This window comes from Eutrema salsugineum, unplaced genomic scaffold (genome assembly GCF_000478725.1).
Source record: "Eutrema salsugineum unplaced genomic scaffold, Eutsalg1_0 scaffold_22, whole genome shotgun sequence".
Lineage (NCBI taxonomy): Eukaryota > Viridiplantae > Streptophyta > Magnoliopsida > Brassicales > Brassicaceae > Eutrema > Eutrema salsugineum.
In genome coordinates this window covers 38,262-54,950 of record NW_006256812.1, presented here as the reverse complement: position 1 = coordinate 54,950, position 16,689 = coordinate 38,262, and the positions used below count along the sequence as shown (strand labels likewise).

The 16,689-nt window shown below is 36.4% G+C and overlaps 5 protein-coding genes and 1 non-coding gene across 8 annotated transcripts; 3 read left to right on the top strand and 3 right to left on the bottom strand.

The window, feature by feature from the left end:
* The first annotated feature begins 151 nt into the window (after positions 1-151).
* On the top strand, positions 152-3,398 carry LOC18015798. 3 transcript variants are annotated; one of them, XM_006397431.2, is made up of 8 exons: positions 152-335; positions 812-995; positions 1,253-1,315; positions 1,873-1,939; positions 2,039-2,139; positions 2,325-2,369; positions 2,448-2,927; positions 3,023-3,398. In XM_006397431.2, exons 2-8 carry the CDS (start codon positions 867-869, stop codon positions 3,191-3,193), a joined length of 1,056 nt encoding a protein of 351 aa, XP_006397494.1. In that variant the 5' UTR covers positions 152-335; positions 812-866; the 3' UTR covers positions 3,194-3,398. The 3 variants fall into 3 exon arrangements, with proteins under 3 accessions (XP_006397494.1, XP_024010839.1, XP_024010838.1); XM_024155071.1 differs by having other exon boundaries at positions 156-335; positions 1,080-1,315; XM_024155070.1 differs by lacking the exon at positions 152-335 and adding an exon at positions 521-578.
* Positions 3,399-3,492: 94 nt separating this feature from the next.
* On the bottom strand, positions 3,493-4,274 carry LOC18015799. The gene has a single exon (XM_006397432.2). The coding sequence runs from the start codon at positions 4,129-4,131 to the stop codon at positions 3,733-3,735; it is 399 nt and encodes a 132-aa protein (XP_006397495.1). The 5' UTR covers positions 4,132-4,274; the 3' UTR covers positions 3,493-3,732.
* A 676-nt stretch (positions 4,275-4,950) lies between these two features.
* On the top strand, positions 4,951-5,022 carry TRNAT-UGU. The gene has a single exon. It is a non-coding gene; the product is annotated as a tRNA-Thr (tRNA).
* A 4,795-nt stretch (positions 5,023-9,817) lies between these two features.
* Positions 9,818-10,843, top strand: LOC18015797 (calmodulin-like protein 5). The gene has a single exon (XM_024155013.1). The coding sequence runs from the start codon at positions 9,953-9,955 to the stop codon at positions 10,589-10,591; it is 639 nt and encodes a 212-aa protein (XP_024010781.1). The 5' UTR covers positions 9,818-9,952; the 3' UTR covers positions 10,592-10,843.
* Positions 10,844-10,946: 103 nt separating this feature from the next.
* On the bottom strand, positions 10,947-12,311 carry LOC18015796 (protein FAR1-RELATED SEQUENCE 5). Its single transcript, XM_006397429.2, has 3 exons — positions 12,249-12,311; positions 11,421-11,785; positions 10,947-11,329 (listed from the first exon to the last, which is right to left on the bottom strand). Coding segments are annotated over exons 1-3 (582 nt in total). The 5' UTR covers positions 12,250-12,311; the 3' UTR covers positions 10,947-11,113.
* Positions 12,312-14,211: 1,900 nt separating this feature from the next.
* On the bottom strand, positions 14,212-16,665 carry LOC18015795. The gene has a single exon (XM_006397428.2). The coding sequence runs from the start codon at positions 16,212-16,214 to the stop codon at positions 14,316-14,318; it is 1,899 nt and encodes a 632-aa protein (XP_006397491.1). The 5' UTR covers positions 16,215-16,665; the 3' UTR covers positions 14,212-14,315.
* Positions 16,666-16,689: the final 24 nt, after the last annotated feature.

Genomic DNA, 16,689 nt, shown 5'->3' with positions numbered 1-16,689 from the left:
TTGCAAAGAATAAAAGGGACTAGAATTGTAAATAGCCTGGACAGATATACAAAAGCGGACCAGCGGGTCTGAACAGAAGCTTCGATTAGTTGGCCAAACTCCCTCTTTCCTTTTTAGATTTAAAAAAATAATTTATTTTTATTTTATTTTTTACTTTAAACGTGTGAGAGATCTCTTTGCTCTGAAATTTCAACCTTGCCGCTGTTGATACCTAGATTTTCGCCGTGTTTGAGAGGAATCTCATCTTTTTTCGTCTGAATCGAATTTCGTGTTTATAACTCCTCCACTGATCGCTTTGTATTGCTTAAGTTATTGCCTCAATAAGCAAATAATCTGTAAGTCATCTTCAGTTTCTTTGTTGTCTGTTTCTTGATGCTCCACTGATCCTGTAATCGGTTGTTTAGAAATGAAATTAAAATTCAACTTTTGACTTCATTTTGAAAATTGTGGCTGCAAGAACTCGTGCCCATTGATGGTTTCTGGTTTTGATTTTGATCCTTGTTGGTCGTGTTTCAATGGTAGGGGCTTGTAATTGAAGAGATTTGCGTAGATCTCGCAATTGGGCTAGTATTGAATCTGTAAAGTTCTAATTTTGACTTTTGTTTGTCCTCCGCTTCGCTCTGCTAATTTTTATATAGTTTGTCATTAAGTTTATCGTTGTATATGTTCAAAATTGCTATCCGATTCATGTCTTTATCACGTGAATCATGTGATTGCATCGGCGTTAGGTGAAATCATGATGTCTAAGGGTTTGAGTTAAAGACGTCAAGAGTGACAATCGCATTGCTAAAGTTTATATCTTTTTGGATAGTTTGTAGATTGTTACCATTGGATCACTATTGAGGGAGGACTCTTGAAGATAAAGAATGCGTGCACCATCTTTGCTTGCGCAATGCTTGCCCGGTTTGCTGCCTCAGGACCGTGGCGGTGTGGCTGCACTATCAGACAAGGATTTGCAGCTTCCCACACCAGCTGTTGAGATCATACCTTCTAAGGTTGTTTGCTCATTTGTCGGTTTCATAATCATAACTTCTTTTTTTTCTGAAAAGTACAGTTTTTTTACGACTTTAATTTTCCAGGGCATCTTTGGGCTCGCCTTTGTATTATACCTTCTGCTGAAAAAAAATTAAGTTGGAGAAAAAAAATGAAGGGTGGCCTTCATTTTGTGAATGAAATAGACTTATTTATCATTTGAATACATCCAAAAGGATGCAATTCTAATTCTTTTTTTTTCGTTTACTTTCTTCTGTAGACAGCAGCTCATCACAGGTATTCAGGGGAGAACGTAGATATGCTCGGTTTACAAGTTTTCAAGGTACTGAAAATGTGGTTTATTAGGATACTGAAACATCTCTAAAATTTAAGGCAGTAGAAAACACTGATTTGTGCAATCTTGGCTTTTGAGAGCCACTTAAGAAACTTTGCTTGTCAATCCTTTTTTCAAGATTTAACCTAAAGAAGTGATTGCTGGAAGGACCATTGACGCGGTAGGATGATATTCTAATGATGGATTTCTGAGTAAATAACGAGATATAGTAAACTTTTCTTGGCTAAAATGTGAAACAGAAAGTAACCAGACTGTTTTTCTTTGAGAACCTTGTAAGTATGTCTGATATAGGTTAGAATCAAGAAGTGCACGATTTGCTTGATCTTGATATATTATCATTGAAAAGTAAAAGTTAATCTTTTTTTTTGTGATTGAATAGCCTCCATGCTTATGCGCTTGTTTTGTCGCTTTTGTGGTGAATCTTATGTTTTGTTTCATTACTCAGAAAGACCATGACACACTTCTATGAACATAAAACTCCGGACAGGATTAAGAATGTATAGAGAATTCTAAATCTTTGCATTGAAACCATCAATCTCGTGCAGGGAAAAGTAAGTGTTGCTGATTTTATCGGGCTCTCTGGTTCAGAAACTGCTCCTCTAAAATATGAAGGTATGTGCTTCACATGCACTTTCACCTGATGGTTTTCCTCACTTTATGTATTATAAGTAACTGTATCAAGTAATAATTAAAAAAAAAAACATTGTGTAGGTTCTCTGAAAAGCTGGGAAAGCGCTATCGTTCTTGTTGATGTCCTTAAAAACGAGATCCGCGATGGACAGCTTAGCTTCAGGGGCAAAAGGGTCCTCGAGGTACTTCCTCCTAAATTTCACCCTTTGTTTAGTAAAGCAATACTAATCTCCCTGAATCTTCCTTTATCTGAATTTGTACTATGGTGAAGATACCATAGATGTTCTGCATTTTGAGAACAAGCCTACCAATTCCTTGTGTTCTGACTTGCACCTTTTCTTTTTCCTTTGTCTGGCGACTTGAGCAGCTAGGATGCAATTACGGAGTTCCTGGGATATTTGCCTGCTTGAAAGTAAGTAAACCGATACTGCAAGATAGCTGGTACTGTCACGCTTCTCATAATCTAATCTTCTTTTTCTTTTTTTGAAAGGGTGCTTCGTCAGTCCACTTTCAAGACCTAAGCGCAGAAACAATAAGATGCACAACCATCCCAAATGTACTTGCAAACCTCGACCAAGCTCGGGAGAGGCAAAGCCGTCAGCCAGAAAGCCCGCACACACCATCAAGACAAGCCGTCTCTGCATCTGTCCGTTTCTATGCAGGAGAATGGGAAGAGCTCCCGACCGTTCTTTCCATCATAAGAACCGATGTCCTTGAACCAGCTAACCCTGGAATGAGCTTGAGTTTCTCAGAGGAAGATTTCATGGACGGATGTAGCAGCCAAGACGGAAGCATTACAGGGCAACAGGAATTCTCCTCGAGGCGATCAAGGAAGCTCTCGGTAAGCAGAGCGTGGGAAAGAGCTAACGAGACTGATCAAGGAGGAGAATGTGGGTATGATGTTATGCTAATGACTGAAATCCCTTACTCGATAACTTCTCTGAAGAAACTATATTCTCTCATTAAGAAGGTTGGTTTTTGATCCTACTCTCTCTAGTTCTTTGACTTGGTGGTTGTTTCCATGTCATAGTGATGGTTATGTTGGTGGTTTTTGTGTGGAAACAGTGCCTGAGACCACCTTACGGTGTGGTGTATTTGGCGGCAAAGAAGCAGTATGTGGGATTCAACAGTGGAGCGAGACATTTGAGGAACTTGGTCGATGAGGAAACTATCTTAGGAGCTCATCTGATTAAGGAAACTACGGACAGAGATATTTGGAAGTTCTTCCTCAAGTAGGTGTAGAAGAAATCGCTCATGACCAAATATTCTGCAGCTGCATCAGTTGCAAAGAATTCATATACAAAACACTTTTTCTTATTGTATAATGTAATGCAATATCATTGAAGTTATCATCATCATGTCTTCTTTTTTGTTATCTTGGTGGTTCCTTCATTTTATTTTTGGTTTAACTGTGGAGCCTAAGTTAGATAAAAGTTGGCCAGTAATTTTACTCGACTCTTCTATCTGTTTGAGTAACTGGAATTCATTTGTATATAGAAGTGAACATTGATACTAGCAAATCTTAAAAAGAACTCCTTTTCCATTTTTCCATGAAACATCTTATATATCCAGAGAAGTTTTTTTTTTTGGTTACAGAAGCAAAAATGATGATGGAAGAACTAGTTCTAAACTTTCGAATTGCATAAAAAACGAGAAACGTATGAATGAAATCGAAATGTCATGTCGAAAAGAATCAAATCTGTTCCTGTAAAGCTCTCACTCAATACAAGAAGAAACTGTACGGACAAAAAATGATCCCCCAAATTCGAAAAAACCTAATTTCTGGGGATGATTGGGCCGATATCGTGCAACTGCTCAGTCCCGTCGACTCTGATTCCGGTGCGACGGACGGAATCAAACAGCGGAAGAACCCTTTTACGGTGGTGAATGGGTCGTGAGATCTCTTCGTCGGCATCAATGGAGACAGTTTCGACGCCAAGCTCCCTGAGGCGAAGGCCAAGCTTCTCGCCGACGCGTGAAGCGGTCTTCGAGTCCCAGAAATTGTTGGAACGAGGGAATCGGTAGAGATTGGCGCGGCTCTGGGCTAGGAATTCCTGCTCGGAGGAAGAAGCCATGGCTACGATTGTGGAGGTTCCTGGCTGAGTCACTTGCGCCGTGATCTTACGGCACGATAAGACTAGCTGGAGGAGATGGTGACGTTGAATCCCATTCATCGCTTTTCTCGACCGATCGATTGATTGATTGATTCCCAAAGATCTCTCCTTGTTGCTCACGGAGGAAGAGAGATTGGGAGAGATTTGTTTTGCTTCTTTAAACGAGAAAGAAAAAAAATATGTATTTATTGTTTTACTTCCTTTCCAAGCTCATCTTTTTTTCACCTTTTCATCTTCATTATTTCACGACTAGAAAATAAAAATCATATCTTTATATTTCAATTGAACATCGGAGCCTAGATTTTGGTCGGAAAGATTCCTTTTTTCATCTATTGTAGATTCAAATTGTTCCTAGTACCTCTGCCTGTCCTTGGATTCGCATTTCTATCGAGAATATCTGAAATTTAGATTCAAAACTTGTCGGGAATGAATCTCGCTCTTTCTTCTATGGAATATGTAATTAACAAGGAAAAATGAGAGGACTCGAAGAGTTTTTGTTGCAGGCTATGTCTGTGAAGCTCTGTCAATGAAAAAACTTGAAGCTTTATATATAGTATTCTCATCAGTCTTTTGCGGTTTCACTTTGCAGTGGATGGAAGATCCGACAAAACACCCTTCACTGTCTTCAATCATTTGTAGCCTGAAAATCAACCAGGTAGAATGTGTTATTAGCATTTATGTCAATGTCTTACTCTCATTTGCAGTTATAGTTGAACATTGCATATTGATCAAATTAACACTTCTTCAGTTGATATACAAAAAATGTAAAACCCAAACTTCTCATCTGGTGCTTCAGCATCAGTCCTAGTGAGTAGTGACCTACTAAATGAGGATTTATGTTAATTATTATCATCATTTGGTGGAAATTGTGAAGCAAAGGCCCGTATAGCTCAGTGGTAGAGCGTCAGTCTTGTAAACTGAAGGTCCGTAGTTCGATCCTGCGTGTGGGCACTTTTTGACCACTTTATTCACTAATTTTATTTATTTATCAGTAAGTGTAAAAATTCTCATATCTGCTACTACCGAGTTTCTCGATCAATGGCTTGATCATTCTTGTCTCTTGCGGATCGATTGAATAGCTAGTATTTTTCACAATCGGACATTAATCGACTTCTTTGATAATCCACAACATGTATGTTCAATAACATTCGACTCTGCAGCAGCTGTTATCTCCATTACTCATCAAACAAATTGTATTGCAATTCTCCAACTTCTTTTTCCACTATCTTCGCCAGAGAAGGCAACCTTTTCGTTTTGGTTTATTCTTTTACATTCCCTCTAGCAAGCATCCATAGAGCATCAGTCTTCAGGGAAATTGACATTAATTAAGCTAGCTTCTGTTTCACTTCTCGATTATCATTATCATGTGCTTCTTGAAATTCCCCTTTCAACTTCCACTACCACCAATGTCACGACGTTAAATATTCGACTTAGACCCTCTTATACGGCTTACAACACTTATAACTCGGTCGGAAGCTGTGTCCCAATAAATTGTGGATTTTTTTAAAAAAAATGTTAAACGCGGAAATAGATTTATCTAAAAGTTCCTTCTTTTATAATCTTCTGTGGATGCATCTTCGAGCTTGAAAATTGATATGGACTACAAGTTAATGTTCCCAAATAAGCAAAAAACAAAACATAAGCAGAAGATATGTAATATCATTGGTAAAGTCAAATTAATCATAAGAGCGGGCATATGCCTTCTCTCTAGCTTCCTGAATGTATGTCCATTATTTGATGCTCGAAGCTAATTAATTACTACTAATTGTCTGCTTACCTTAATAAAAATATTGTTTTGACATTTTTGTGTGTTATCACATCTTCTTGGCATACTATAAGCGAGCCTGTAAGCGAGTAAGCGTTATATATTGCTATGCTAAAAAGGTGAAACAGTTTGGAGATCTCTTTAATTTTGACTTTAGAGGTTATCGGGAATTCTCTCTTTTTTTTCTCCAGCCGTGGACTACGTACTGATTTCGACAATAAATGAAAGCTATAGGGAACACGTTTTTTTTTTTTTTTTTTTTATCTTGATGTACTTTCGAATCAAAAGATGTCACAGATCAATTTATTATAAACGTTAGGAACTTAGGATCAATTTTAGAGACGAAGTATAATGCGTATACAAAACAAAGCATTATTATCTTTCTTTTTTTGAACTTTTCATTAAAAACACATCATAGTGGTGGTATAAAGGTATGAAATTACGTGGGATGAATAGAAAAATGGAACAAGAGTGGAGTCGCCACTACCGAGAATCATTGCAACTAGCATTTAAAAACGACGAAATCAAAGAAGAAGAAGAAAAAAATCCTAAAATAAACCTCTGGTTTATTAAAATAGAAAAAAAAAGGAGGGGGGAGGGAAGTAGGAATCCTTTTTCTTAAAACATGAAATGAAGTGAAATATTGTAATAAGAAAAGACAGTAACAGATAATGACCTCCAATTATTGTAAGTATGAATTATGAGTGGAGCTGGCTTGGGTGAGCTGGAAGACAACCACGAAGTCCATAACACTTCTCACAAGTCAAATGTTCTTGGATCCCGTTACACTACACCCCGTGAGAGTCTACTACATTACATTTTTCTATAACTATATATAAATAAATTTTACACAAAAACTGAATTTTTATGTTATGCTCTACGCCCTGCTAATTCTTACTATATTTTTTTTTTGTTGATGAAATGTTAAATCTATTTTTTTGTTTATTTTTATTGTTTGAGAGAAACAAATCGTAGGGTCAACTTAACTTACTAATCGTAGTGTGGTGTACACTAAACCCCGACCGTGAGAATCTATATTACATTTGTCTGTAACTATATACATTGTAAACAAAACTGAATTTTAAGTTTATGCTCTACGCCTCTATTAATTCTTACATTATGTTTGTTGAAATGTTAATTTTTATTTATTTTCTTATTACTTGTTGAGACAAAAATATAGGGTCAACATAACTTACAATCGTGATTATTATGCGACAGTCCAAATATACATGATAACCTAAGCGCACAAACCTCTATAAGATATATGTCAAAACAAATGAAAAATGTTCGAGTAGACAGTGGGTAAAAGAAATGAGAGATATCCAATTTCATAAACTGTTTATAAACGTGACTAGATTCGGCGATCTTCACCTCATTAATCTAAAAGTGGTGTGTAAAGGACTTATACTTTGGTTGAATTAATCACTGTAGGAGCTATATATAGTATTTCGTGTCATGTAATTCAGGTTTGGTTTATAAATAATTCTATAACTTTATGCAGTTACCAATGTAGTAAAAAGACTTTCGCCTCAAGCCCCCAAAATATGTTAATTTTTCAGAGCCCATATTTTCTCAAGAGGTGGTTAAGTGGTTTATGGTTGGCATAAAGTCTTTTTTTACATAAGATGTTTTCTTATTTTTGTTTATAAGAGAGAAAAAAAGGAATAGATATAGGAAAGAGATTAAGATTACATTCTCCCAATAGTTTTAGGAAATTGATTAAGATTTGATTAGATTATCGGCTTTATAACATCCTAAAATAAGACCAAAACCTAAAGCCCAAGAGAAAAAAAAAATTCATAGATTGCTTATCAGATATTGCTGACAATTCCAGTTTCAGTTGCCTTGGCTGAAAGAAGTTTTTCAAAGTTGAAGTTGATAAAGTCTTAGTTGCGATCAACTATGTCAAAAGAAAGATTGAATGGTCTATCTATCATATCTATAGAAAGAAAACTAGTTAAAGACCTCGATTATGAGAGTTTGGTGAAAAAGTTTATTGAAAAAGAAGGAAGAAAAATTATGTCTTAATTAGTTTTTTTAGATTAAAATTTTATTTTTGAATATTTTATATGATTTTAAAATTATATTATATTTTTTTGTTAGAAAACCTTTTTTTAAATGAAAAAGACCATATTTTTTTAGTTTGCCTTCAGTCCCTATAAACATTCACACGGCACTAACTTTATGTTAGCCATTGGCTTAAATTGAAATTTAGTGTTTATCCGTTTCACCTTGTTAGTATTGGCCATGCTAGTTGTACTATTTGGTAGAGTTCTAGTTTTACATAAGCTCCATTTTGATCGAAAATCTAATGAACATTTCTATAGATGATTTCATCCCAACGCCAATGACTCATTTATTCGATGATTTACTTTCCAACGTATACTCTACTAATTTTTTAAAATTAAACTATAGTAGCTCTTCTTTTTTTTTTCAGAAAAAGTTGATCAGTTCCTATCGTTTAATTTGACATCAAAGTGATAATCTATGATGGTTGTTGAGCAAGTGGGTCCACGTGGAAGAAGTAAACCAACGGAATGGCGACAACCTTCGGGAGGTGAGGAGATCCAACGGTCATAATATAACGGGCGTCATTCTTGGCGCGTTTTTTGGTCCCCATTGTCTTCCTTTAATTCTGAGACCCGTTACGTTGTTGTTGTTTTTTATTTTTTGACATCAAAGACCCGTTTATATTTTTATCATTAAAAGTAAAAGACACTTGTTTTACTGATTCTAGAAAGTTTACGTCAATTCTATTGGCTTCGAGTTCATACAAAAACATTGTGTTTATTTGAATTAGACAAAACTGTCGGACAAAGAAAAAATATACTTACGTGGAGATTGCAGATATTCAAATACTTAATCGTCAATTTTGATAAAACCTAAATCCAAAAATAAATCACTATTATTCAATAGTTGGTTTAGAATGACACACATCATATGCTTTACATTTAAGAGATTTTAAAAATTTTAAATTTATATTTTACTCATAAGATAAAAAAAAAGAGATGATATAGAAGTTTACAATATAATGAAGACCGGCGCATTGATTAGATAAAATAACCAAACAAATGCCAAATGGGGACAGGAACCAAACATCAACAATTATAACAACGCGTTTTTGACATTACTTCCTTTTTAATTCAACCAGCAAAAAGAAAAAAAGCGATGTATCTGTTTAACTACACCCCTACCTTCTTCACGCGTTTTCTGCCATTTCTTTACTTCTCTTTATATTAAGAGATTACTTTTTTTTACTAAATCAATATCTTCTTCATTTATAAAAATATGTATTTAGCATTCGTTTATCATGGTTCATGACTTCATGTACACTTAATAGATTCTGTAAATCGCGGCTTTATCTACTTTTAGCATTTTTAACTTGTATCAGCCTTACATTAACAACAAAAAAGCAACTATTATTAGCCTATTAGATGATCATTCGTTATGCGACTTTTAAAAGTTTAACCAAAATATATATATATATATATCAAATTTAGCTATATATCATTAGTGAAAATGATTTATCAAATCTTTAAACTTCTTTGTAATAATTTTCAAACTTCAAAAGTGATAGTAATGTTTTATGTAGTGTAAAGATGTTATTTAGATGATACGATTTTTCGTCAAATTTTATATTTAATTTAATTTCAAAGCGTGACTAATAAAGAATACATAGGAGTCTCTAAAGTTTCAAATATTTTCCAAAATATGTTTTCAAAGATTGTTCAGACTAATTCCTCACTCGCTTTGTTTATTTCACTAATCTTTCTTTCCACTTGGTGGAATAGTCCTCAATTATATTGAAGAAGAAGAAGGTAAAAAGCGAAAGCAAATTAAAGGAGTAACGTATATGTTGATCAAATTACTGTAGATTCAACGGTTATATAGGGATGAAAAACGAACAAAAATTTTCCCGATAATATATTATTTAATGTGTCTGAAAAAGATATTATTTGGTTATATAATAAGTAAATGAAACACACACACACACACTCTCTCTCTCCCCTCTATAAAGACCAACAATTTCCAAGTTTTTCTCTATCACCAAATCTCTGTTTTCAAGCTCTCTGTTTTCATCAGATTTCGGAAAATAAGAGTTTTGATTCGGCAGTTATGGTGAGAATTTTCCTTCTCTACAATCTATTAAACTCGTTTCTTCTCTCTTTAGTACCAAAGAAGCTACGAAGTCTCTTCCCTCTCTCTTGGTTCGACAAAACTCTCCACAAGACCTCACCGTCGTCGATGTTACCCTCTCCGTCACCGTCGTCTGCGCCGACGAAAAGAACAGATCCGTCCGAGCTCAAACGGGTTTTCCAGATGTTCGACAAGAACGGCGACGGTCGAATCACTAAAGAAGAGCTCAACGACTCACTCGAGAATCTAGGAATCTACATACCTGACAAAGATCTGACTCAGATGATCCACAAGATCGACGCCAACGGCGATGGATGCGTAGATATAGACGAGTTCGAGTCGCTGTACAGCTCGATAGTGGATGAGCATCACAACGATGGAGAAACAGAGGAAGAGGACATGAAAGACGCGTTTAACGTGTTTGACCAGGACGGAGATGGGTTTATCACCGTAGAGGAGTTGAAATCGGTGATGGCTTCCTTGGGACTCAAGCAAGGGAAAACCCTAGATGGTTGCAAGAAGATGATTATGCAAGTGGATGCTGATGGTGATGGTAGAGTCAATTACAAAGAGTTCCTTCAGATGATGAAAGGTGGTGGCTTTAGTAGCAGTAATTGATCTTTGATTAGGGTTTGATTTGACAGGAGCTTAAGAGTGTGTTTATTCCATTGATTGGTTTGTTTTCTTGTTTTTCCCCTGTGAATAATCTTCTTATGATGAGTCAAAACATCGCAATCAAGGTGTGTAATCTTGTTTTTTAGGGTTTCTCTGGGCTTATGTAAGATTCACCTTCTCATTTTATCTTGTTTAGTGTTCTTTAGTAGATTGTTAAACTTAAACATTTCTTATCAAGATACTATAGGTCCATATGTAATGTGTTAATGTGTGTGTGTGAGTATATTAGCTTCGCTTCACCAAGGAAATTGCAGGACCAACTAAACTCTGTATCCGTAATGCAAGAGTTAAATTCATGTCCTGAAACCTGATTTGTATTCATGTTCTCTTCTAATCTATGGTTACAAAGTTTCTCCCATTACATTCCATAAACTACAAGATTCAGTCACATCTACATTACACTAGATCCATTTGAGATCGGGAAAGGCAGTAAAGAATGTACAGCAGCACACATTTATAGATGGCTTAGAGGGCATCTTGTTTACTTCGCAGTAGCTCGAGCTCTATAGGTTCGAATTCCTTCAAACTGTTCACCACACTCTCCACTTTCTTTGCTATCCGATTACTATGTTCTTCAACAATCTTTGTGAACGCATCTAGCTGTTCCTTGTACGCTGCACATAACCGCTTCTTGTTTCGTAGCTCTATCGTCAGTTCTTGAATTCTCTTGTCCTTGTCGTCCTAGAACAACGAAATTCACCAAAATGGTTTCACACATTTTGTGCTCAAACACTTTGTTAGATTGCACAAGGGCATAAGTTAAGTTACTCACCAGAGTGTGACGAGCCTCGCGAGGTGCAACCACGAGCGGATGGTTATGTTCTTTGACGAATTTGGTTATGACCCATTTGCCAGACCGGTCATACTTGACATGAATCATGGCCTTGCAACCTTCTCTTGTGCTCGGTCTTAGTTTCCTGACTGATCCAAACTTACCTCGGATGCTAACACAGTGACCTTCTTTGTTACAGCCGAATCTCCGGGCAAGGATTCTTCCATCTTTCTCGGATCTCCGGCAAGACATTACACGCATTACAAACCCTAAACGTCTAGAGTAATCATCGTAGAACATCTTGGCCGCATCCTCGGATTCAAACTCAATCCCCTCACGAGGTTCTATGGTCAAATCATCTTCCACTGCCATAGAACCAGAGACAATTTCAGCTTTACATTTTTATGCTAATTTTTCACCTTTACATTTCTCTGCTAATTTTAAAGTGATTAGCTTTTACTTGAAGAAAGTATAAAAATTATGTGAACCGTTAAAGCTTAATTAAGCTAAAACAAAAGGGTTTAATTAAGCTCCGAGAATCTGAGAGCTTTCCGACAAGACAGGGATTCCGATTTGAAAAAACTCAGAAATGTTGGAAAAGTTTGAATTTTTTTTCTCTTTCTGAAAAAGAATATTGATCAGAGTTTAAACTTCTTATCTACAATCTGAACAAGAATGAGCCAAGTAGTAATAAAGTTGAAACCTAGAGACGAAACCCAATCGAAGAAATCCGACAAATCGCTAATCCGAGAAGGAAAAACAATCGAATTAAGGAAGTTAGATATTCAAGAACAATAAAATACGAGAGAAGCTGAGAAATTTCCTTACTGGATTTGACGACCTGCAGGATCTTCGGTTGCACGAGCACAGAGAGAGTAAGAGAGAGGTGACCTGAAGTGATATTTTAGAATTTGACTGGGGTAAATAGAAAGAATCAAATATTTGAGGTGGTTTCTGCGAAGAAGATTTTAAAAATACTCAAAACGAGTGCATATGGATCGTACCTCTGACATGATAAACAGTACAATGCATATATAAACGCACTTATATGGGATCATGATGGGCTTAAGTAGCCCAAAACAATACGATTTTGATTTTTTTTGTTGTTTTTATAGTCATCAACAATCTGGAACGGAAAGTCGATCATGTTAAAAAAAAAAAGGAAATCGATCTCTGGGTATAATTTATGGAATTTCTCAATTACAGAGAAAAAAACCACTAGGCATAAAAAAATGGGTGAAAAATAAGAAAACACTAATCTGAAATCCGATGTACATATTTCCCCAGCTATTGGAATATTTTTTCATCTGAATTCAACTAGACATCATTCGATTCTCTATGAAATATAGTTGAATGAATTGAGTTGATTTTTTTAATAAATAATATGGAATGGCTGACGATTGTGCTGGTCTTCAATTGAGTTAATTTTGATCCTTATTTAATGAGTCTGAAACATATGATTATTCTTTTGTTAAGTTTTTTTATGCACTTTTTCAATTAATAACTTGTACTAAATTTGAACACTAATATGGTTTATTCTTTGATTATTGTTTGCGGATAATGAAAGAGGTTCACTTTATTTCGAAAGCGAATTTCGATCCATACAAATTTACAAAAATATTTACTCATAAAATGTATTTAAAAATTGACAAAGTTAAATAAAAAAAAATTTGAGTGATAGCTGGCTAGCGGAACAGAAGATGGGTTAGTGACTATTTTGGATTCATGACTCGTTTTGTTTGGTTTGATTGTGATTTGTGAATACTCTGTTTTTTCAGGTTATGGAAGAAGAGCCACATATCTCGATCACAAAGTTTATCTCTCGGTTTATAATAAGCAGAGACAAAGCAGTTGTTCTAATTATTATATATCAATGGAATGAATAAATGTTTAAAAACATCAACACAATACCTAAAGACTAAACCACACAACTGTTCACATTTTGTGCAATTTATTAGTTGATCAAAATTCTAACTAATCCTAGTTATAGAATTATGAAAATAAACAAGATATAAGCATGAAACATTACACATGTTTAGCATCATCGCAGTAACATCTTTGACCTGATCACCGTTTATATTGGCTGAACTTGGCTGAACTTGGCTGAACATCCGCACGTCGGTAAACACAACTGGTGTGATTTTCTACAAATAGCACTATAATGAGTAAAGCTCAATTTGTTGTGATTTCACATTTAATATGTTTCTTAAATTTTTTTCTTTTTGTTATTGAGAAGTTATTTAGTTAAAAATACTTAATGGCAACCTGCTGTTACATTGTCACTACTCCGACTGTGGCAAATTTATTTTACATAAGCTAATCAAAGAATACATAATAAGCACGATCAACGTATGAAATCTCTTTGAGAATTTACCACAAACACCCACTGTGAGTAAAACCCATTTTATTTATAACATTCCAAAAAGAGTCATTGTGACGTTTATTGAAACTTTCTTCAATATGTACTAATTAAATTAAACTAGTTTTGTAAGAAGATAGCTTATTGTAGAGTTTGCCTCTTATATTGTCGAAAAAGCGGCTTCTTATTTTGTCAAAAGAAGCCGAGGTAAGTTTAGTACTCTACTATTATTGTTGGTTATTTCATTTTTTCTTAATGTTTTTTTCATTAAAAACCAGATTCTGGAGCTAAAATTGTGGAAAGAAAGATATAATTATTTCTTAAGTGTATGATGGCTGCATGGATGAAGTACAAAGACTTGATGAAGAACAACTCAGATTGAGTCAGAAGATTTGCGGAAGGAAGATACTGTAAAGATTGCAAACCAGTAGCTGAACAAGAAACATGTATCTACTACAAAACACAAGAATATATACAGTAGCTAAAAGAAAAAGAATTTTTTTTTTTAATGAGAATAAAAAGGTATTCTCTCTTCTTCATTTAAGGGTGACTTTCTTCAGTCTTTGCCTAAGAGCCTCAATTGCGTTCTGTATCCTGTTGCCTTCTCTAATTCTCACTTCCAGAGACGCCTCATGTAAGTTTTGAATCCCTCGACCCAAGTTTGCAATCGAAGGAGCTGAAGGAAGAGACACAGCTGCACATTCGATCCCGTCTCCATAGAGGAGCAATCCCGCACAAGTTGCAAGACTGGCTCCAAACGTTGCCAACGGTAAGGCACCAATAGGTTTTGCTCGTCTTTTCCGCATGATCTCATAGAATGCAGCTCTCATGGCAGAGAAGCTCGTCTTTTCAGCAGAAGCTATAATACTATGTGTTACTGCTCTGATTTTCTCGGCGGATAAAGATGCTTTCACTAAAGACGTTGATTTGGCTCCAGAACTAGCAAAACCTGGGGCCATTACTTTTGAGGGATACGCCACTTTGGTAAATGCAAATGTCAGTGCCTTATGGGTATGTGTCAAGAAAACGTTCAATGAAGCTGGGACTTTCAAAGTTAATATCTTGAAGAAAGGAGAAGCAGAAACGGCCTTGGATAGTGATGAAGCACCCCAGATAGCAGTCGCACCTGCACCAACCGCTACCACCGGTTTATCAGACAACAGTCGTTTTAACTTCGAGTCATTAGTCTTCTGGTCGTTATCAAAATTTTGTAGCATATGCTCAGACATTTCCTTGATTTCCTGAGGAACACAAGTTTTCCAGTGCTTCCTAAGACCTGCGAGGCTACTTGCATCTACTACTGCTACTACGTTCTTAAACTTTTTAGCCTGGCTTCGAAGAAGATCACCCATAAGTGCATAAGATTTGTCGTCAGAAGAGAGCTGTGAAAACTGAACTTCGGTTCGGCTTGAACTTCCCAGGTTCTTGATGGGTAGCCGACCAGCATTGTTCAAAGCAATTCTTAAACCTTCAACTGCAATCTGGAAAAGGTATACTTCAGAAATAACCTCTGTATCCATGGATTTCCCTGTATTTACATCAGACAACATCTTTCTAGCATTTGCTAGAGCTTTCCCAATAGATGGCAGATCACTAAAAATATCATGGAGGTCAACAAGCAAGGAATAGATGGATTGAGCAAATGGTGGAACCTCATGACTATCGGACTGTGTTCCGTTGGAAACCACACTGGCAGCACAGCTTGATGGGCTAAGCTCTTTACTGAGCTGATTGAACTGCAAAAATAACAACTTCAGCATCTGTGCGTGTACATCATTGGTTATCAGAAACCTTCGCGAGCTTGCAAATACAGTAGAGCCAGAAGACTGTGGTATGAGACTATTCGCTAGACGTTGCATCTTGCCTCCTGGTTCAGTATCTCCAGGGGAGGCTTCCATGGCAGAGATATTTACAAATGGAGATTCAAGCACCAGAAACGATGAACCAACCTCCCCAGCCGCCCGTTTGGCAGCCAATAGATGTCCATTAAAACTTGTTCCAAAAATCTCCCTCAAAACCAAGATCCCTGCAACACTCTCGTAATTTTCTTTGTTAACCTTGTCTACAAAACACTGTCTAAGAACTTGAAAAGCTGATGTGGGGATCGAATCACTTGAGCCATCCCCTAATACACTCTCCTCAACTTGAGCTTCTCCAAAAGCTGATTTGTCTACTTGAGCCACTACAGCGCCAGGGCGGATTTCCCGTATAAGACACTCGGCATCAACAGCAGATCTCTGAGATAGATTCTGAACAGAAAGTAAGTAAACAGTCGAATCATGCTCAGGGACTCTGATTGCAAAAACAAAGTTCTTTGTACTCTCAGGAACTGAAAGTCTGCGAACAAGCTCCTCTGATTCCCTCAGCTCATTGTTCTTAAATACTGAAAAAGGCCATATATTTCGCAGACTATTGGCAAAAACTAATGCCACCATTATCAGATTCGTCGGATGATTTCGAACCCAGTAAAATGAATTCTGAGACGAGCCAACAAGACGAACCCGAACAAATCTCTAGTCTCCTATCGAGTTCAATCGACCCGGGCATAGATAAGAAATCGGTCTAGTGAATCATGCGGGCGATTTCGTAATAACTACTCAAATCGAATTGGAGCAATAAGATTTTCCAAATCCAGAAATTGACGATCGAATCAACACTCAGATGAATCAACAAAGAGAAGAAACGACAAATTGAGAATCACAGCAGACACGAACAGCGGCTGATGTCGGAGAGGTACCTGTTTGGCTAAAAGGAAAAGCTGTGACGAAGAATCGAGGATCGATTTTGCAGATTAAGGTTCAATGATTTCGAATTCCTCCATACCAGTTCATGAATTTTGTAACTCTGACTCTCTCACGCGACTCGCGTTCGTTCGCACACAGATACAGAGAGTTCTTCCTCGTGTTTCTT

Bases quoted from the DNA above. Each gene is read 5' to 3' on its own strand.
- LOC18015798 (XM_006397431.2), top strand. From the start codon at position 867: ATGCGTGCACCATCTTTGCTTGCGCAATGCTTGCCCGGTTTGCTGCCT. The intron at 996-1,252 runs GTTGTTTGCTCA...TTTCTTCTGTAG, and splicing joins TTGAGATCATACCTTCTAAG to ACAGCAGCTCATCACAGGTA. The intron at 1,316-1,872 runs GTACTGAAAATG...AATCTCGTGCAG, and splicing joins TCGGTTTACAAGTTTTCAAG to GGAAAAGTAAGTGTTGCTGA.
- LOC18015799 (XM_006397432.2), bottom strand. From the start codon at position 4,131: ATGAATGGGATTCAACGTCACCATCTCCTCCAGCTAGTCTTATCGTGC.
- LOC18015797 (XM_024155013.1), top strand. From the start codon at position 9,953: ATGGTGAGAATTTTCCTTCTCTACAATCTATTAAACTCGTTTCTTCTC.
- LOC18015796 (XM_006397429.2), bottom strand. The intron at 11,330-11,420 runs GTGAGTAACTTA...TCGTTGTTCTAG, and splicing joins GCGAGGCTCGTCACACTCTG to GACGACAAGGACAAGAGAAT.
- LOC18015795 (XM_006397428.2), bottom strand. From the start codon at position 16,214: ATGGTGGCATTAGTTTTTGCCAATAGTCTGCGAAATATATGGCCTTTT.